Source organism: Anomaloglossus baeobatrachus, chromosome 5 (genome assembly GCF_048569485.1).
Source record: "Anomaloglossus baeobatrachus isolate aAnoBae1 chromosome 5, aAnoBae1.hap1, whole genome shotgun sequence".
Taxonomy (NCBI): Eukaryota; Metazoa; Chordata; class Amphibia; order Anura; family Aromobatidae; genus Anomaloglossus; species Anomaloglossus baeobatrachus.
In genome coordinates this window covers 546,865,379-546,887,417 of record NC_134357.1, presented here as the reverse complement: position 1 = coordinate 546,887,417, position 22,039 = coordinate 546,865,379, and the positions used below count along the sequence as shown (strand labels likewise).

Below are 22,039 nucleotides of genomic sequence, written 5' to 3'. Positions count from 1 at the left end.
CGGCACCAGGGGCTGGGATGAGGGTGGCTGCTGCTGCGCTCCCTGCGGGGCGTCCTCATGGCGGCAGATGCTATGGCGCTTCCGGGTGACAGAGCGCCATGTTGTGTGTGGCAGCGGGGATGTCCGGGCTGTGCGCATGCGCAGCGCGCTTTTTCCTATTGGACGCGCGGATGGGTCGTCATCCACCGGAAATAGGGGGCGGAGTTGCCAAGGTTTTTTTTGAAAATCAGAGCGGCAATCTTCTCTATGGTGCCTGTGCTCGGTTACCATGGCTGACAAGCAGTCAGCTGCGTCTCCTTCGCCTCCCTCCTCCCCAAAGCCTCCCTCTGATCATGATACTGCCTCCCTGAAGCGGCATCAGAGAGGTGGCAAGGATGACAGTGTCACCGGCTCGGGGGTCAAGCGTGGGATGACTGATGACCGGTCTTCCAAGCGGAAGGACCCTGACTCTCCTGACAGAAAAAGGCCCTCTAAAGGAGGGAAGTCAGATGATGTCCCTGCTGACCCGGTATAGCCTCTTGCATCTGTGGGTGAGTGCTACCTCATGAGTTCCGCTTCTAACCGGCGGTCGTCTTGTCTGTGTTTTTTATAGGATCGCAGTAAACCTAAGAAGTGTTTATCTAAATCCAGACATAAGGAATGTGCCTTGTGCTGTAAAGAACTTTCTGGTTCCTGGACTAAGAGGCTGTGCAAAGGCTGCATTCAGCAGACATTGTCGGAGGAACAGCCGGGATTTGCCTCCGATCTCCGGTCCATCATACGGGAAGAGGTCAGGGACTCCCTCCGATCCCTGTCGGGGGCACAGAGTGCTGGGGGTTCTAGGCCCCCTTCGCCTACCCACGAGGACTCTGATAGGTCTGATGGGGAATGTGATTCCTCTGGCTCTACTTCCCGCTCCTCTTCAGATAGCGACTCAGGGGGTCGCCAGTGCTTCCCAATCGAAATTATGAAGAAGTTGGTTAAGGCGGTGCGGACCACTATGGGCATCCCGGATGAGAAACCTGAAAAATCTATCCAGGATAGGAGGTTCGGGGGCATGGAGCAGAAAAAACGATGCTCCTTCCCGGTGGTAGATAAAGTACAGGCCTTAATTGCCCGGGAATTGAAGAGACCTGATAAGAAGCATTCCCTTCCAGGCGCCTTTAAGAGAAAATATCCGTTTGAGGAGGCCTCCTGCTCCACATGGGATAAGGCGCCAAAATTGGATGTGGCTGTCGCTAAGGTGTTCAAAAAGTTTGCCTTGCCATTTGAGGATATGGGCTCCTTGAAAACGGGTCGTTGGATAAGAAAGCTGATCACTTCCTGAAAAATACCTGGGAAGCTTCTGCTGGTGGACTGAGACCCGCCATTGCGTCTACATGTACGGCTAGATCCCTGACTATATGGATTGACGAACTGGAAGACCAGTTTAGATCACGAGCACCTAAGGAGGAGATTGCTTCCTCCCTCTCCAAATTGCGGGGGGCGGCGGCCTTCCTTGCGGACGCCTCGGCGGACTCCACTAAGTTGGCTGCAAAGTCAGCGTCCCTCTCCAATGCGGCTAGAAGAGCTCTCTGGCTGAAATGCTGGCCAGGGGATCTGCAAACTAAGTCTAAACTTTGCAATATCCCTTGTCAAGGTGAATATCTGTTCGGGCTGGTCCTGGATGACATCCTGGAAAAAGCTAGCGACAAGAAAGGCGGCTTTCCCTTTCCGTCGTTTCCTTCTTCACGGCGGTCCTTTCGGAGGAAGCCAGTTCGCCGCCCCACCCGGCCACGGGATGGGAATACCTGGTCTGATAGGGAAAGGGGTTCATGTTCAAGGGTCCCTCAAAAGATCAGAATAAGTCGTCCAAGTGACTCGCTTTCCCAGGTCGGAGGGAGGCTCTCTTAGTTCCTTCCGGCTTGGGAAAGGATTTCATCCAGTGCGTGGATCCTGGGCCTCATACGCTCAGGCCTCCGGCTCCCCTTCCATCACCCTCCTCCTCCCCGATTCCTGGTTACCCCTCTGTGTCGTTCTCCGGTGGAACAGCTGGCTTTGGAAGCGGAGGTCCGTCACCTCCTCTTCAAGGGGGTTCTAATGGAAGTTCCCGCACGGGAACAAGGAGAAGGATTCTACTCCACCCTCTTTCTGGTGGGGAAGCCCGACGGTTCCTATCGCACAATCATCAACCTGAAAGCCCTCAACCGGTTCCTTCAAATAGACAGCTTCAAGATGGAGTCCGTGCGGTCCATCGTGAAATATCTGTATCCCCATTGTCACATGGCTGTCATAGACTTGCGCGATGCATATTATCATGTCCCAATCCACTCTCTCTTCCAATGCTTCCTCAGAATAGCCCTCCACATGGACAGTCGGGTCTGCCACTTTCAATACAAAGCCCTCCCCTTCGGTCTGGCCATCGCCCCGAGAATTTTTACGAAGATAATAGCAGAAATGTCGGCATATCTGCGTCAGAGGGAGGTCCTTCTGATTCCTTATCTGGACGACTTCTTGATTGTGGGCGCCTCAGCTCGCCATTGTGCGGCCCTTCTACGGCAGGTGCAAGCTTCCCTGCGGGAGTTGGGCTGGTTGATCAACGAGGAGAAGTCCAAATTAATCCCATCCAAGGTTCAGCTGTTTCTGGGACTCACTTGGGACTCCAACTCTCAACTATGTCAGTTGCCTCCTTCCAAAGTGGAAGCCCTCCAGACCCAGATAGACTGGACTCTGCGGCACCAGCGCATGTCTCTCCGGGGTGCAATGTCCCTCCTGGGCTCCCTGACTGCGGCCATCCCGGCCGTCCGATGGGCTCAGGCACACACCAGGGTCCTGCAGTGGAATATCTTGCAGCATCAGACCGCTCACGGAGACCATCTGGACAGACTCATCATTCTCGACCATTCTCGACCATTGCACATTGCAGTCCCTCTATTGGTGGCTAGATCCGGTCCACTTGGGCAGAGGGGTGCCTTGGATGGCGCCGGAGCCCGTGGTGGTAACCACCGACGCCAGTCTCTACGGTTGGGGTGCACACTTGGACACTCAGTTCATTCAGGGACGATGGTCTGGAGGAGAAGCTCAAAGTTCCTCGAATACAAAGGAATTGCTGGCGGTGGAAAAGGCGTTAGGTCGTTTCCTGCCGTTGTTGCGGGGTCGCCATGTGAAAGTTCTGTCGGACAACCAAGCGACAGTAGCGTATCTCAACCACCAGGGGGGTACTCGCTCCAGGCACCTCATGTCCATCACAAGCAGGATCATGTCTCGGGCAGAAGCTCATCTGGGCTCCCTGTCGGCAGTGCACATCCGAGGGAAGGAGAACATTTTGGCGGACTTTCTCAGTCGCACCCAGTATCACCAAGGCGAATGGTCTCTAAATCAGTCCGTTTTCGACAGGATAACGGAGATGTGCGGGGTTCCCGAGACAGACCTCTTTGCAACACGTACCAACAGGAAGGTTCCCGATTCTGTTCCCTGGATCCGAGGGATCATCCCCACTCGGTGGACGCCCTATTACTCAGATGGGACTTCCGCCTCGCATATGCCTTCCCTCCGATCATCCTCCTCCCTGCAGTGCTCAGGAAGATGCGGGAGGATCATGCAGCCGTGATTCTCATAGCACCCTTTTGGCCAAAGAGACCTTGGTTTTATTGGCTGACGCATCTGTCCATCACCAATCCGTGGGTTCTCCCGGACCTACCGGATCTCCTATCCCAGGGTCCAGCCTTCCACCCGCAGAACACCAGGTTACACCTGACAGCGTGGCACTTGAGCGGTCACTGTTAGGCAACAAGGGGTTTTCTCCGGGTCTGATCTCCACCTTGATGCAGTGCCGAAAGCCTGTCACTACTCGTATTTATGGGCGCATTTGGGCAAAATTCCTGGCCTCTACGGGTGCGGATCCTACTAAGCCACCCTCTGTCCCGGTTGTCCTAGAATTCCTCCAGAGGGGTTGGGAACTGGGTCTGTCGGTTAGTACCCTAAAGGTGCAAATCTCTGCACTGAGCGCCTTGTATAACCATGCCCTGGCCGGAGATCCCTGGGTGTCTAGGTTCGTTAGGTCCTGTACTAGGTCTAGGCCTCGGGGCAACATGCCACTGCCGTCCTGGGTCCTTAACTTGGTCCTTTCAGCTTTAACACGGCCCCCGTTTGAGCCCTTAGATTCTATCTCACTCAAGCATCTGTCCCTCAAGACGATTCTCCTGGTCGCACTCACTTCTGCCCGTAGGGTTAGTGACCTTCAGGCCTTATCCATTTCTCCTCCGTATACCCAGTTTTTTGATGACCGAGTGGTTTTAAGAACTGACCCTGCCTATTTGCCGAAGGTGCATTCCCACTTCCATAGATCACAAGAAATAGTGCTCCCCTCTTTTTATGCCAACCCTTCTACTCCGGAGGAGATGGGATGGCACTGCTTGGATGTTAGGCGTTGTCTTCAACGGTATCTGTTGGTCACCTCAGAAGGGAGGAGGGATAAGTCTCTGTTTGTAGTCTTCCAGGGTTGTAGGAAGGGGCTTAAGGCTTCTAAATCCACCTTGGCCAGGTGGATCAGGGATGCCATCTCTGTTGCTTACACGGCCGGGGGTGAAGCCGTACCTCCTGGTCTGAAGGCACACTCCACGCGAGCGATGGCATCTTCCTGGGCGGAGAGGTCAGAGGTCTCCATCGAGCAAATATGTAAGGCGGCAACCTGGTCTTCTCCGTCCACCTTTTTTAATCACTATCGCCTTGATTTGTCGTTCACCGACATCACCTTTGGGAGACGGGTTCTGCAAACTGTTGTCCCTCCCTAGGTCTTCCTCTCTGTAATTCTCTCGTGGTGCCGTCATGGGTGCTGGAAAAATACGAAATTACTTACCGGTAATGTGTTTTTTCTGAACCCATGATGGCACCCTTACATTCCCTCCCTGCACTTAGGGGTTGCTAGTCTGCTTCCTTTTTCGCTCCTCTTCACTGGGCGGTTATGGTGGCGGGATATGTTTTAACGATGTTCCTTGTTTCGGAGGTCCTGTCATGCTTGGTAATCAACTGATGCGGGGAGAGGTGCCGCCCCTTTTTATTCTGGAGGTTTCCTGTCCTTGAAGGGCGGATCCCCTCTCTTGTGGTGCCGTCATGGGTTCAGAAAAAACACATTACCGGTAAGTAATTACGTATTTATTGTTTAAAACTTTTCACAGCTCTTCAGAAGTGAAGGGTGTCGACAAAATACAGTCCAATCAAGTATCGTAGGTCGGGGCTTCAAGACATATGTAGAAATTAGCATATCCTCTCTGGATTGGTCAGTTCAGACTCCAGGAATTTCTTCTTTGTTCATCATCCCGGGTGCGGGTGCAAACAGGATATGGCAGCCATCTTGAGAATTACATGTGCTAGTATATACTGTGTTAAAGGAAAATCACTAAATATGCAATATACATACATATACACGTGTTAGTACAAAACAAAAGCATTCATAAATATGTGCGATAGTTTACATCTACTAAACTATATACCTGAGTCTATGAAATGGCTGAATTAAGTATTTTTGGATACTCAATTCTCATCCTCAACAGAAGTGGTGTCTAGGTATAGAAAAGTAGCCATGCACTACGCAATGAAACCACCTATAGAACCACCTGATGGACAACAACGGAGTTAGCATTTTTATCTCTAAAACGGAACGAGATAGAGAAAAAAAGTGAATTACAAAGTTGTAGGGCATCATTAATTCAATACGAATCGACACCTTGCATACAGAAATGCTATGATGTGAAACCCATGACTCCCCCAAAACATTGAATGCTGGTCACGCATATGGCGCTCATTTAACTTTGATGCTCAAAGTGGCCACCGTTAACTGCAATGTACATCTGGACTCTGGACAGCATACTGTATCTTGCTGCACGTTGTGCAATATGGTAGGTGACACGTTTGCACAAGCATCTGTGATACGTTGTCGTAGAAGTCCAATGTTGTCATGTCAGGTGAGCGTGGAGGCCCCTCCATGCAGCCACCATACCCAATGACTTGTAGGAAGGTCTCCATGAGGTATCGCTTCATGTCTGCAGCCTTGTGCATTTTACACGTTCTAATCATAGCATTTCTGTATGCAAGGTGTCGATTCGTATTGAATTGATGATGCCCTACAACTTTGTAATTTACTTTTTTTCTCTATCTTTTTCCGTTTTCGAGATAAAAATACTAACTCCGTTGTTTTCCACCAGGTGGCGCTATAGGTGGTTTCTTTGCGTAGCGCATGGCTACTTTACTATACCTAGACACCACTTCTATGCCTATAGCTGCCGCCGTTCTCAAATTAATTGCGGTGGACTGGATATGGGTGGACACACTGTATACTGTATATCTTTTGAACTGTAGAATTTACATGTCATATGCTTTTTCTGTTATCTTGCGCGCCTTTTTTTGACTTTCACAAGGCAATATATAGCCTCCATTGTATAGTCAAATGTAAGAAGAAAGAATTGCTGTATAATAGGGATCAACCAAGCAACTCTGTGTATATAGACAAAAAAATAAATATTTTATTGGTTCAAAAACAAACATACATAAATAGATGTCACATGAAGAGAAAAAAGTTCAATATTAAAAACATTTAAAAAACGTCACAGATTGACCGTTAACAAACATCCCAGATCTAGTACTATAATAAAATACTAGTGTGCTGATAATAAATGGCAAATTTGATACAAAAGGCAAACATGCAAGCACGTGCACAATTAAACCTGCATGAATATAACCCATGCCATATTAATAGACCACTTTATGTGACACCACTAACCCTGTCTCAGTGTAGGATAAGTAGTGAGCCTGGGTGGAGTACACTAAAGGCCGCTTTACACGCAGCAACGCAGCTAAAGCGATGTCGTTGGGGACATGGAATTCGTGACGCACATCCAGCCGCGTTAGCAATGTCGTTGCGTGTGACACCTACGTGCGATCAGAAAAGGTCGCAAAATCGTTCAAAATCGTAAATTGTTGACATGCTTCCCTATTCCCAAATATTGTTGCAGCTGCAGGTACAATGTTGTTCGTCGTTCCTGCGGCAGCACACATCGCTACCTCCGTCCGCCGGCAATGAGAAAGGAAGGAGGTGGGCATGATGTTCGTCCCGCTCATCTCCGCCCCTCCGCTTCGATTGGGTGGCCGCTTAGTGACGTCACTGTGACGCCAAACTAACCGCACCCTTAGAAAGCAGGCGGTTCGCCGGTCACAGCGACGTCGCTAGGCAGGTAAGTAGTGTGACGGGTCCGAGCGATTTTGTGCGCCATGGGCAGCGATGACGCACAAACGATGGGGGCGGGTATGCACGCTAGCGATCTTGCTAGCGAGATCGCAGCATGTAAAGCGGCCTTTAGAGTAAAGAACTATGGTGAAAACACCATCGGTATAAATCAGTAAGTCAGACCACATAATCCTTTACCACACATTCCTTTTGGCTCTTGAAGAAGTCACATCTCTGGTGATGGAACGCGTGGGGAAACACCCCGTATGTAAGCTGATCTGTGGAACACGCACCTCTCCCTGCATGGCAGTGGGTAGTTAGATTATAGAACTTGTCATTTTTTTTAATTTATGTTTTTTGGTCTGGACCTAGGGTGGAATTATTTGGTCTGACTTACTGATTTATACCGATGGTGTTTTCACCATAGTTCTTTACTCTAAAGGCTGCTTTACACGCAGCGACATCGCTAGCGATGTCGCTGGTGAAAGCACCCGCCCCCGTCGTTTGTTGCTCATGGGCCTGTGGTGCACAATATCGCTAGTACCCATTACACATACTTACCTGCCTAACGACGTCGCTGTTGCCGGCAAACTGCCTCTTTTCTAAGGAGGCGGTTTGTGCGGCGTCACAGCGACGTCGCACGGCAGGCGTCCAATTGAAGCAGAGGGGCGGAGAGCAGCCGCAGGAAAGTCACGCCCACCTTATTGCCGTAGGACGCAGGTGCGGTGTTTGTCGTTCCTGGGGTGTCACACGTAGCGATGTGTGCTGCCTCAGGAACGACTAACAACCTGCGTCCAGCATCATCAACGATATTTGGGATTTGAACGACGTGTCAACGATCAACGATTAGGTGAGTATTTTTGATCGTTAGCGGTTGCTCATACGTGTCACACGCAACGACGTCGCTAACGAGGGCAGATGTGCGTCACGAATTCCATGACCCCAACGACCTCTCGTTAGCGATGTTGTTGCGTGTAAAGCCCCCTTTAGTGTACTCAACCCAGGCTCACTACTTATCCTACACTGAGACAGGGTTGGTGGTGTCAGATAAGTGGTCTATTAATATGGCATGGGTTATATTCATGTTAACGGTCAATCTGTGACGTTTTTTAAATGTTTTTAATATTGCACTTTTTTCTCTTCATGTGACATCTATTTATGTATGTTTATTTTTTAACCAATTAAATATATATTTTTTGTCTATATACACGGAGTTGCATGGTTGATCCCTATTATACAGCAATTCTTTCCTCTTACATTTGTCTTTTGTTCCTTGTTGCTGTTGGAGATCCCAAGAGGGAAAAGGTGCCCCCTGTCTTTTTATTATTCAGACTCCATTGTATAGTGCAACCATGTGGCGGTTCCCAGGCGTCCTGGCCCCCGCTCCCGGCGCCCGTCGGCTTCTCAGCCCCAGCCCGGCTCTGCTGCTTCCTCCTCACCGCTCCCAGCCCTGGCTTCTGGCACCCGGGCCTTGCGCATGCGCATTAGGGCGCGCGCGCGGTCATTGACCCTTTCTTAAAGGGCCAGCGTCCACTAACAGGAAATTGAGCACACAGGTACAGGGTATAAAGGGGTTAAGTGTCCAAGTGGGCGGGGCTTGTTCTTCGTGTTTCCCAAGCAAGGAGTCAGGTCTCCTTGTGTTCCTGTGAGATACTCACCTCTCTCTCTTCTAGAGCCGATCCTGCTTCGCCATCCGGTCCTGCCGAATCCCGAACCCCGAACGCTGCCTATCTGCCATCCTGACAGTCCGTTCCATCTCTGATCCCTGCGGTGACCCGTCTGCTCGCTCCATCGGTTCCGGACTCTGCCTGACAACATCTTGGCCTCCGAACCTGAGCTCCGTCACCCGGACTACCATCAGTGACTCCGTGGTCCCAGGGACTTCTGCATTCTCCTCGTGTACACGGACTGTTCTGCTACCTGTAGTGCTCCAGCTACCGGACCCCTTACCATCATCAAGGAGTTCGGCCCAGTGGATCCACCTCCTGGGTCTGCCCGTCCACCTGGCCATAACAGTAAGAACAGGCCATGGATCCCGCTGAAGCACTAGCAGCCCTGCAGGAGGAACTCACACGCCAGCGTGAGACTCAGACCCGCATGCTGCAATTTATGTCTTCTGTGGTCGTTTGGCCTCACCACCCCGGTACGCCGGAGATCCCAAGACCTGCAGGGGATTCATAAACCAATGCTCCCTCCATTTCACGCAGCTGCCGCATTTGTTTGCCTCCGACCAAGCCAAGGTCGCGTTCATCATGTCCCATCTAGAGGGTGAGGCACTGGCGTGGATGAACCCCTTGTGGGAAAAGGAGGATCCTGTGACCACGAACATCCAGGAGTTCCTGCAGGCATTCCGTGGCACCTTTGACGAGCCCGGACGCGCCTCCGCGTCTGCCTCATCTCTTCTCCGGTTACGTCAAGGGACTCTGACGGTGGGTCAATACGCCATACGTTTTCGCACCTTGGCTTCGGAACTCGGGTGGAACAACGAGGCTCTAACCGCCGCCTTCTGGGAAGGACTCTCGGGTCGAATTAAAGATGAGCTGGCTGGTCGTGACGTACCGTCCACCCTGGATGCCCTGATTACCCTAGCGACTCGAGTGGACATTCGCTTTCAGGAGCGATCCAAAGAGGTGTCCCGTGAGAGGCGTCCGGTACGGCATTCTTCTCCTCCGCAGAAGCCCGCCGTACTTCAGTCAACGTCATCTGGTGTCTTCGTCCACGAGCCCATGCAGATCGACCGTGTGTGGCAGTCTGAACAACGCCGAGCAGAGCGGCTCGCCAAGGGCCTCTGCTTCTACTGCGGAGAGGGCACACACCTGCTACGCTCCTGTCCAGAAAGGCCGGGAAACTCCAAAGCCTAGGGTTGGTAGGAGAGGCCACCCTAGGTGCTGGGACTCTCTCAGACCCGGTTACCTGGACTGTGCAAGTGACAACGGGAGAGACGCGGTTCACGGCTGAGGCGTACCTCGATTCTGGGGCAGCAGGCAATTTCATCCAGCAGGCCACGGTGGACAAGTACCAGGTGCCTGTTACTCCACTCGACAAACCCCTCGTGATTGCTTCTGTGGATGGGAGACCCCTCTCTGACACCATCTCGTGGATCACCAGGCCGGTCGAACTGCGTATCGGTGCCCTGCACACCGAGCACATCGCTCTCTACGTCCTTCCACACATGTCCCATCAAATCCTGCTGGGACTTCCCTGGTTACGGACACACGAACCATCAGTCAGCTGGGGCACTGGTGAAATCACCCGATGGGGCTCCTCTTGCCACGAGAAGTGTCTGAAGACCATACAACCCATCCGACGTCCTCCGGTTCCAGAGTCCCTACCAGGACTGCCCTCGGCCTATTGGTCCTTCGCAGATGTCTTAGACAAAAAGGAATCAGAGGTACTTCCGCCACATCGTCCTTACGATTGTGCCATCGACCTGCTCCCGGGAACTACACCACCTCGAGGACGGATATATCCGCTGTCTCCAGCCGAAACAAGGGCCATGTCTACTTACATCACAGAGAGCCTGGCAAGGGGATTCATTCGGAGATCCTCCTCTCCTGCTGGAGCAGGCTTCTTCTTCGTTAAGAAGAAAGAAGGTGACCTACGTCCATGCATAGACTACCGGGGATTAAACCAAATCACCGTGAAAAACAAGTACCCTCTGCCGCTCATCCCCGAATAGTTTGATCGGCTTAGAGGAGCCCGTGTGTTCACCAAGTTGGATCTTCGGGGTGCCTACAACCTGGTCCGCATCCGCTCGGGGGACGAATGGAAGACCGCGTTCAATACTCGCGATGGGCACTATGAATACTGTGTGATGCCCTTCGGCCTGTGTAACGCACCAGCAGTCTTTCAGGAATTGGTGAACGACGTGTTCCGGGACCTTCTTTACATCTGTGTGGTGGTGTATCTCGATGACATCCTGGTCTTTTCTCTGGACCGCCAGACCCACAGAGAGAACGTGCAGCTGGTACTACGACGACTGAGGGAGAATCGTCTGTACGCCAAGTACGAGAAGTGTGTCTTCGAGCAGTCTTCTCCTCCCTTCCTGGGTTACGTCATCTCCGATACCGGACTGCAGATGGATCCGAAGAAGGTCTCATCCATTCTCAACTGGCCCCCTCCTTCTGGACTGAAGGCAATCCAACGTTTTCTGGGATTCGCCAACTATTACCGCCAGTTCATCCCTCACTTCTCTGCTCTGACTGCTCCTCTCTCCGCCTTGACCAAGAAGGGGGCTAATCCTAAGGACTGGTCACCTGCGGCCGACGCCGCGTTTGGCTCTCTGAAGCGGGCATTTGCCTCCTCTCCTGTGCTCCACCGTCCTGAGTTAAACCGACAGTTCACCTTGGAGGTGGATGCCTCCTCCTCAGGAGCTGGAGCAGTGCTCATGCAGAAGTCCTCCTCCGGGAAGATGGTGACTTGCGGTTTCTTCTCCAAGAGCTTCTCAGCGCCTGAACGCAACTACACCATCGGGGACCGAGAACTATTGGCAGTCAAACTGGCTCTGGAGGAATGGCGCTACCTTCTGGAAGGAGCAGTTTACCCCGTTATTATTTACACGGACCACAAGAACCTGGAATACCTGCGGTCTGCTCAGCGACTGAACCCACGGCAAGCCAGGTGGTCCTTGTTCTTTGCCAGATTTGATTTCCAGCTCCATTTCCGACCCGCGGACAAGAATGTACGCGCAGATGCCTTGTCCAGGTCTCTCATGCCCATGGAGCAGGAGGAGGAGACATCCCAGCCCATCATCTGCCCTAGTAAGATCATTCCGGTGACTCCTGTCACTCTGGCCCAAATACCGCCCGGGAAGACCTATGTCTCTGAGACCGACAGACAAAAAGTGTTACACTGGGGCCATGCCTCGAAAATAGCCGGTCATGCTGGTCAAAAGAGAACATGGAGTACGATTGTACGTCATTACTGGTGGCCATCCCTTCGCACGGACGTCGCTTCTTTTGTCTCAGCCTGCTCCTCTTGTGCCAGGAACAAGACGCCCAAACATCTGCCATATGGCCGTCTTCTGCCTCTGCCTATACCCTCAGTACCGTGGCAACACATTGCGATGGACTTTATTACGGACTTGCCATTGTCCTCCGGACACACAGTCATATGGATCGTGGTGGATCGGTTCTCTAAAATGGCTCATTTCGTCCCTATGGCTGGACTGCCCTCTGCCCAGGAACTCGCTGATGCCTATGTACAACACATCTTCCGCTTGCATGGCTTTCCATCACACATTGTGTCCGACAGAGGAACTCAGTTCACCTCCCGCTTCTGGAGGGCTCTCTGCAAACATCTGGGAGTGACTCTGGACTTTTCTTCAGCCTACCATCCTCAGTCGAATGGCCAAGAGGAACGGGTCAATCAGATCTTGACCTCCTTCTTACGTCACTACGTCAACGCCCATCATGACGACTGGTCCGCGCTTCTTCCTTGGGCTGAATTCTCCTATAACCACCACGTCAGTGAGTCCTCCTCCAGCTCTCCCTTCCATGTCGTTTACGGACTTCAGCCTTCCGTCCCATTACCTGTATCCTCTTCCTCGGACGTCCCTGCTGCTGATGCTGTAGCCCGTGACTTTGCAACCATTTGGGACTCTGTTAAGGCGTCCCTTGGACGTGCTTCCCTGCGGATGAAAAGACACGCAGACAAGAGGCGTCTGGACCCTCCGTGTTTCTCTCCAGGAGATCTCGTCTGGCTTGCTTCCAAGTACGTCCGATTGAAGCTACCATCCTACAAGCTGGGACCTCGCTACATCGGGCCGTTTAAAGTCCTCGGCAAGATCAACGAGGTCTCCTACAAGCTGCAGCTCCCGGCCACGATGAGGATACCCAACTCCTTCCACGTCTCCCTGCTCAAGCCGGTTGTCCTTAGTCCCTTCTCCGCTGCTGCCAGTTCGGCTCCTCCTCCTATTGCCGATGACGACATCTATGCGGTAAGGGATATTGTGGCCATGAAAACTGTACGGGGCCGACAGTTCTTCCTGGTGGACTGGGCAGGCTATGGTCCTGAGGATAGGTCCTGGGAACCCCGGGAGAATGTGGGTACTCCTTTGATCCGTGCCTTCCTGTCCCGGTTGCGGGGAGGGGGGCGTGGGGGGGGTACTGTCACGCTCCCCGGGTCCCCTGCTCTGTTCCCCGGCTCACCTGCCACGCTCCCCGGTTCTTCTGTCCGGTCTCCGCCGCTCCCCGGTCTCCAGCCTCCATTGCTGGCGGTTCCCAGGCGTCCTGGCCCCCGCTCCCGGCGCCCGTCGGCTTCTCAGCCCCAGCCCGGCTCTGCTGCTTCCTCCTCACCGCTCCCAGCCCTGGCTTCTGGCACCCGGGCCTCGCGCATGCGCATTAGGGCGCGCGCGCGGTCATTGACCCTTTCTTAAAGGGCCAGCGTCCACTAACAGGAAATTGAGCACACAGGTACAGGGTATAAAGGGGTTAAGTGTCCAAGTGGGCGGGGCCTGTTCTTCGTGTTTCCCAAGTTAGGAGTCAGGTCTCCTTGTGTTCCTGTGAGATACTCACCTCTCTCTCTTCTAGAGCCGATCCTGCTTCGCCATCCGGTCCTGCCGAATCCCGAACCCCGAACGCTGCCTATCTGCCATCCTGACAGTCCGTTCCATCTCTGATCCCTGCGGTGACCCGTCTGCTCGCTCCATCGGTTCCGGACTCCGCCTGACAACATCTTGGCCTCCGAACCTGAGCTCCGTCACCCGGACTACCATCAGTGACTCCGTGGTCCCAGGGACTTCTGCATTCTCCTCGTGTACACGGACTGTTCTGCTACCTGTAGTGCTCCAGCTACCGGACCCCTTACCATCATCAAGGAGTTCGGCCCAGTGGATCCACCTCCTGGGCCTGCCCGTCCACCTGGCCCTAACACATGTACATGTGTGATTTATCTGAGGAAGGAGATGTGATCTCCGAAACGCATAATAAAATCACAATTTAACAATTACTGCTTACCATCTTCCTACGACAGCGCGGGAGTCCACTTCTGTCAGTAGATGGGAGAATCAATGTCATTAAAATGATAGTCCTCCCTAAATTCTTATATCTTCTGGAACATTCAGCCTCCTTTGTAGCAAGAATCAAGTATCCAGCATCATGGAGAGTTGAAAAAATAAAACTGACATTTATTTGTATAAATAAAAAAAACATACAGACTGTGCAGTGGGCACAGAGGCACAAGTGCAAAAGGGTGGATATATCACTGGGAGAAAAATTGGGGTCCTGGGTCGAGCACTTTCTACAGCCTTTGGTTAAAGAACTCCCTGGATTCCTCAGAGATACCAAAGCTCTTTTGTCTAATCTTGATTCTTTTGCTTGGCAATCTGAGTATGTTTGGATCACTTGTGATATTGTAAGTCTGTACCCTTCTATTCCCCATCATGTTGCACTGGAGTGTTTGGAGTCATTCCTTCTTAAATATAGTCCCTATCCATCTGATATCCGGGCCTATATCGTGACAGCAGTCAATTTTCTTCTGACCCATAATTATTTTTCATTTAATAAAGAATTTTATTTACAAAAATGCGGAGTCAGCATGGGAGGGAAATTCTCCCCATCTTTAGCAAACATTGTAGTTTTTGAAGAAATGTATATTTTTGATTCTCTTAATAACATCTTTTCAGATTAGATTATTTTTTACATCAGATACATCGATGATTTATTATTAATATGGAGGGGTGACTCCCAAATTATCCAGGAATTCATAAACTATATTAATTGTAATCCTTTCAATCTCAAATTCACTTATTTGACTAATTCACACAAAATCAACTATCTTGATGTAACGTTGATGGGGAATTTGAATTGTATAGATATCATACCATACAATAAAGAAGCAGATTGCAATTCAATCTTACTGGCCAGTTCATGTCACCCGACACATACTATTAAAAACATTCCTGTGGGGGAACTGATCAGGACCAAAAGAAATTGCTCCAGATCAGATCTCTTCCCACTGGAATCCAATAAAGTCATTGACAAATTAAAAAACCGGGGTTATCCTACTTGGAGCCTGGATAGAGCCCAAAAAATTGTACATGACATGGACAGAGCAGAACTGTTAAAATATAAAAACAAGCAAAGGAATCAAAATTCAAAGAAAATCACATTCAGTACAGCATTTTCACCACAATATGGACACATTTTTAAAATCATTAAAAAACACATTCCATTATTGTATCAGGACAAAAACCTCTCCAGAGTTCTTAATCAATATCAAATTAATTTTGCAGCTAAACGTGCGTTAAATCTTGCTAATATTCTTGCCCCAAGTGCGATTTCTGCTCCAACAACAAATAAAAATTGGCTTTCCTGTTCAGGTTTTTACCGCTGTGGTCACAATCAATGTACAGCATGCAATTTTGCTAAAATTAACAAGCAATTTGTTTCTACTCATACAGGTCTTTCATATGATGTCAAAAATTATATCAATTGCAATACATCATATGTCATATACTTCATTGAGTGCACAGCATGTAAAATTCAATATGTAAGATGTACTGGGAATCCTTTAAAGAAAAGAATTAGGCGACACCTATCAGATACCCTGAATGTGAATGCGCTTAACATCTCTGCGGTTTCACGGCACTTTGCCAGTATACACAATAGATGTACCGACTACTTCACATTCATGGGTATTGAGAGGGTTAACAGGCCTCACAGGGGTGGAGACCACAGAAGAAAACTTTTGAACACAGAATCCTTCTGGATATTCAGGCTCGGCACGAGGATGCCACATGGTCTGAATACCCGACAAGATCTAATTCTTCAATATACATAAATACACCACCCGTGGTTCTCCTCCTCCCCCTGGCTTCTTTCATCTCCCCTTTTTGCCATGTACAGTTACAAACTTTGTTTATATAAAATCCTCAATTTATCTCATATATGGAATACTAAAATCTACTCAAAACTTGAAGATATATTTTTATATCCAGTATTCCGTATGAATAAATAAATATGGGAAAGTAAGACACAGAGTTCCTTACCTGTCCAGGACTGCATATCCAACTAAAGACTTTTCATCCATCTGTTACTGGGGAGCAATTCCTTCTTTAATGTGTCCAACTCCTCCTGCTGCTAAGTCTGAACAATAGTCCAAATCCTTTTTATTTTTTCTTCTCTTTCAATAATAATACGTGCCTCATGTGTTTTTATTCTCCAATTTTTTGTGCTTGTTACATGCAACAATTACATTTACTATAGCATTTTTTCAGGCTTATTCAATTTCTATGTTCAGCCGGAGAAAGAAACACATAAGACACGTATTAATGCTCCCCTACATTTAGCTTAATCAACCAAGCATGTATATTTTGAGAGAGAACTCCAGTTTCTTACAACGTTTTCTGATGTGATATTTATTTATCAATTTTTTCATTGTGGATTCCTACATGTATGTTTTTATTCTTGTTACGTGACTGATGGTAGTGTTGTCTAAGAATTTCACACCTGCACGTTTTTTAGTTTTAATTGATCACTAATCCCACCCCTCAACATGTCATGTGTACCTTTTAAATACTGAATCAGTCTGGATAAAACACATGCCATGAATAAGACTCTCTGGTCGAAACGCGTCGGATAAATCCACCCTTTTGCACTTGTGCCTCTGTGCCCACTGCACAGTCTGCATGTTTTTATATTTATACAAATAAATGTCAGTTTTATTTTTTCAACTCTCCATGATGCTGGATACTTGATTCTTGCTACATTCATCTCCGCCCAGGCCAGGGTGTTCCTTGCATCGGTGTGGAGTCCAGGAGTTAAGAGGGGTGAGCTGACAAAACTTCTTTATTTCAATTCAGCCTCCTTTGACCCACTAACGGTCTTTGACATGATCAACTTTCATTTAACATCCCTCACATGGTGCTTAAACAGACACAAAATGAAACTGACTATTCTTCAGAGTCCAATGGATGAGGCAGGTGGGGCACTCCCGGACTAGTTATACTACTTAGTTGGCCAACTTCAGTTCTACAACACTGAATAGCAGATAATTATTGGCCTAATTCTGAACACCATCTTGCACACTTTTTCAGCCTTCAGAGTCTATAGGGGGTCTTGGAGGAACCAAAACAACACTCACGCCCTTTTTGCCAATTCACAGACCTGAGGTCCTACATATCCAGCTACAAGACTTTAGAATTTTTCAAATATACTCCAACCCCCTGAATGGGATTCTAAGGAGCCAGGAACACAAGGGGCTGATCTCCTTTTTATACACCCAGTTACTAAGCAGGAGATGTTGCTCATCACAATTGTTGATTGAGGCCAAATGAAGAACAGTAATACCCTCCTTATCAGAGGAGGATTGAAGCAAGACCTTCACCTCCACACAATTTGTTCCACCGGCAATTAATAACATGCTAATCCAATAGATATATAGTCCATCAATGCTACTTGACACCTAGCAGGTTATATAAAATGGTTAGATCTACCACTGCAGATTGCCATAGGTGTGGGGAAGATTTTATACACCTGATGTGGCATTGATCTCCTGTTGCAGACTTTAGATAAAAGAGCATAGCTATCCTCAAGATCATACAATTCCCTGTATTAAGACCCCGTCACACGCAGCGACGTATCTAACGATATATCGCCGGGGTCACGGATTCCTTGACGCACATCCGCCATCGTTAGCGACGTCGTTGCGTGTGACACGCACGAACGGCCGTTAACGATGGAAAATACTCACCATATCGTCCATCGTTGACACATTTTCCTTTTTAAAAAATCGTTGATTGTTGAGCACGCAGGTTGTTTGTCGTTCCCGAGGCATCACACATCGCTACGTGTGACACCTCGAGAACGACGAACTGCAGCTTACTTGCGGCCGCCGGCAATGAGGAAGGAAGGAGGTGGGCGGGATGTTACGTCCCACTCATCTCCGCCCCTCCGCTTCTATTGGGCGGCCGCTTAGAAAGGAGGCGGTTCGCCGGCAACAGCGACGTCACTAGGCAGGTAAGTCCATGTGACAGTTCCGAATAATATTATGCGCCACTAGCAGCGATTTGCCCGGGACGCAGAAACGACGGGGGTGGGTGCTTTCACAAGCGATATTGCTGCGTGTAACACCCCCTTTACTCTGCCCTAAGGTGTATTTATTAGGGATCCTTAAGAGACAACCTGGCCTCACCACCCTCGCTCTCTTCTCTTGGAAACACTGATTTTGACTTGTAAGGTTATAGCCATGATATAGATAGATAGATAGATAGATAGATAGACCACCCAAATTTACACTTGTTTAATATGGTAAATACTGCCGCTTCCTATGAGAGAGTGTTACATAAAAAATTCAATAAGATATGGATTCTCCTTTGACTCTCATTAGTCCCCAGGTGATGAGGAATATTCTCGCATGATTAAAATGTGATATTTGGTGTTTTATGCTATTAGTTAAAATATTAGACCCATCGTATGCCAATGGCAAAGGTTAGCTTGTCAGACAATATTACTAAACAATGAGAAATGCTGATTGTTCTTTTGTTCTACGATGTAACTTTGTTATGTTGTACAATCTTCAACTAAACCAGTTTAAAAATGAATAGAATAAAAGGACGTTCAAAAATATAATACCGCCATATAGTAGACATCCAATTACTGGTAATAATTACCTCAATTGTGTCGTGTTTATAGCAAGGAAAATAACATATTACATTCCACACATAAAGCTGTCTAGAAAAGGTGGCGCGAGGGAATAGTGAGAGACGTGAGGAGCGAATAATGCTGGAAACGTAACTGACTAAGCAGCCATGTCCATGTAGAAACTTCACTCCAGATATCACTGCGAAAGTGCGAAGGAGCTGCAGAGCTCACTCTTTATATACACTGAGGAAACTGATCATGTGACCCCTGACTCCTCCCCCTCCATGTGACATCATCACAGGTCCTGTAAGCACAGAACAGCCATATATCTAGTGTGCGGCTCTGCAGGAGGAGGTATGTGGAGATTCCCCATTACTGGGGCAGGGGGAATTAACCCCTTCAGCTCTGAGACTTTCTTGGTGTTTTCCTCTCGCTGATTTCTATGAATCGTGAGGTCTTTGTTCCTTTTCCTCTGATAGATACAGACGCCCCAACTATGAGAGGCCGGAAGTGAGGAAACCCGTCTGCCCTCAGTCCTTGGCCCCTTCCCTGCCCTCGGTCCTCAGCCCGTTTCCTGCCCTCGGCCCCTTTCCTGCCCTCGGCCCCTTTCCTGCCCTCGGTCCCTTTCCTGCCCTCGGTCCCTTTCCTGCCCTCGGTCCCTTTCCTGCCCTCGGTCCCTTTCCTGCCCTCGGCCCCTTTCCTGCCCTCGGTCCTCGGCCCCTTTCCTGCCCTCAGTTCTCGGCCCCTTTCCTGCCCTCAGTTCTCGGCCCTTTCCTGCCCTCAGTTCTCGGCCCCTTTCTGCCCTCAGTCCCCGGCCCCTTTCTGCCCTCAGTCCCCGGCCCCTTTCTGCCCTCAGTCCCCGGCCCCTTTCTGCCCTCAGTCCCCCCGGCCCCTTTCCTGCCCTCCGTTCTCGGCCCCTTTACTGCCCTCAGTCCTCGGCTCCTTCCTGCCCTCAGTCCCCGGCCCCTTTCTGCCCTCAGTCCCCGGCCCCTATCTGCCCTCAGTCCTCGGCCCCTTTCTGCCCTCAGTCCTCGGCCCCTTTCCTACCCTCAGTCCTCGGCCCCTTTCCTGCCCTCAGTCCTCGGCCCCTTTCTTCCCTCAGTCCCTTTCCTGCCCTCGGTCCCTTTCCTGCCCTTGGTCCCTTTCCTGCCCTCGGTCCTCGGCCCCTTTTTTGCCCTCAGTCTCGGCCCCTTTTTGGCCCTCCGTCCTCGGCCCCTTTCTGCCCTCAGTCCCCGGCCCCTTTCTGCCCTCAGTCCTCGGCCCCTTTCTGCCCTCAGTCCTTGGTCCCTGCCCTCGGTCCCTTTCCTGCCCTTGGTCCTCGGCCCCTTTCCTGCCCTCAGTTCTCGGCCCCTTTTTGGCCCTCTGTTCTCGGCCCCTTTCCTGCCCTCAGTCCTCGGCTCCTACCTGCCCTCAGTCCTCGGCCCCTTTCTGCCCTCGGTCCTCGGCCCCTTTCCTGCCCTCAGTTCTCGGCCACTTTTTGGCCCTCCGTTCTCGGCCCCTTTCCTGCCCTCAGTCCTCGGCCCCTTTCTGCCCTCAGTCCTCGGCCCCTTTCTGCCCTTTCTGCCCTCAGTCCTCGGCCCCTTTCTGCCCTCAGTCCCCGGCCCCTTTCTGCCCTCAGTCCTCGGCCCCTTTCTGCCCTCAGTCCTCGGTCCCTGCCCTCGGTCCCTTTCCTGCCCTTGGTCCTCGGCCCCTTTCCTGCCCTCAGTTCTCGGCCCCTTTTTGGCCCTCCGTTCTCGGCCCCTTTCCTGCCCTCCGTTCTCGGCCTCTTTCCTGCCCTCAGTCCTCGGCCTCTTTCCTGCCCTCAGTCCTCGGCCCCTTCCTGCCCTCAGTCCTCGGCCCCTTTCTGCCCTCAGTCCTCGGCCCCTTTCTGCCCTCAGTCCCCGGCCCCTTTCTGCCCTCAGTCCTCGGCCCCCTTTCCTGCCCTCAGTCCTCGGCCCCTTTCTTCCCTCAGTCCTCGGCCCCTTTCTTCCCTCAGTCCTCGGCCCCTTTCTTCCCTCAGTCCTCGACCCCTTTCCGCCCTCAGTCCTCGGCACTTTTCCTGCCCTCGGTTCCTTTCCTACCCTCGGTCCTCGGCCCCTTTTCTGCCCTCGGTCCCTTTCCTGCACTTGGTCCCTTTCCTGCCCTCGGTCCCTTTCCTGCCCTCGGTTCTCGGCCCCTTTCCTGCCCTCAGTTCTCGGCCCCTTTTTGGCCCTCCGTTCTCGGCCCCTTTCCTGCCCTCAGTCCTCGGCCCCTTTCTGCCCTCAGTCCTCGGCCCCTTTCTGCCCTCAGTCCTCGGCCCCTTTCTGCCCTCAGTCCTCGGCCCCTTTCTGCCCTCAGTCCTCGGTCCCTGCCCTCGGTCCCTTTCCTGCCCTTGGTCCTCGGCCCCTTTCCTGCCCTCAGTTCTCGGCCCCTTTTTGGCCCTCCGTTCTCGGCCCCTTTCCTGCCCTCAGTCCTCGGCTCCTACCTGCCCTCAGTCCTCGGCCCCTTTCTGCCCTCGGTCCTCGGCCCCTTTCCTGCCCTCAGTTCTCGGCCCCTTTTTGGCCCTCCGTTCTCGGCCCCTTTCCTGCCCTCAGTCCTCGGCCCCTTTCTGCCCTCAGTCCTCGGCCCCTTTCTGCCCTTTCTGCCCTCAGTCCTCGGCCCCTTTCTGCCCTCAGTCCCCGGCCCCTTTCTGCCCTCAGTCCTCGGCCCCTTTCTGCCCTCAGTCCTCGGTCCCTGCCCTCGGTCCTTTTCCTGCCCTTGGTCCTCGGCCCCTTTCCTGCCCTCAGTTCTCGGCCCCTTTTTGGCCCTCCGTTCTCGGCCCCTTTCCTGCCCTCCGTTCTCGGCCCCTTTCCTGCCCTCAGTCCTCGGCCCCTTCCTGCCCTCAGTCCTCGGCCCCTTCCTGCCCTCAGTCCTCGGCCCCTTTCTGCCCTCAGTCCCCGGCCCCTTTCTGCCCTCAGTCCTCGGCCCCTTTCCTGCCCTCAGTCCTTGGCCCCTTTCTTCCCTCAGTCCTCGGCCCCTTTCTTCCCTCAGTCCTCGGCCCCTTTCTTCCCTCAGTCCTCGGCCCCTTTCTTCCCTCAGTCCTCGACCCCTTTCCGCCCTCAGTCCTCGGCACTTTTCCTGCCCTCGGTTCCTTTCCTACCCTCGGTCCTCGGCCCCTTTTCTGCCCTCGGTCCCTTTCCTGCACTTGGTCCCTTTCCTGCCCTCGGTCCCTTTCCTGCCCTCGGTCCCTTTCCTGCCCTCGGTTCTCGGCCCCTTTCCTGCCCTCAGTTCTCGGCCCCTTTTTGGCCCTCCGTTCTCGGCCCCTTTCCTGCCCTCAGTC

At 51.4% G+C, this 22,039-nt stretch overlaps 1 protein-coding gene across 1 annotated transcript in view; it reads left to right on the top strand.

Moving 5' to 3' along the window:
* The window catches only part of LOC142312272 (uncharacterized), a 159,486-nt gene that overhangs the window by 83,626 nt on the left and 53,821 nt on the right, over positions 1–22,039 (top strand). Inside the window, 1 exon segment of the mRNA XM_075351207.1 lies at positions 5,971–5,985. Coding sequence (XP_075207322.1) covers positions 5,971–5,985 — 15 coding nt within the window.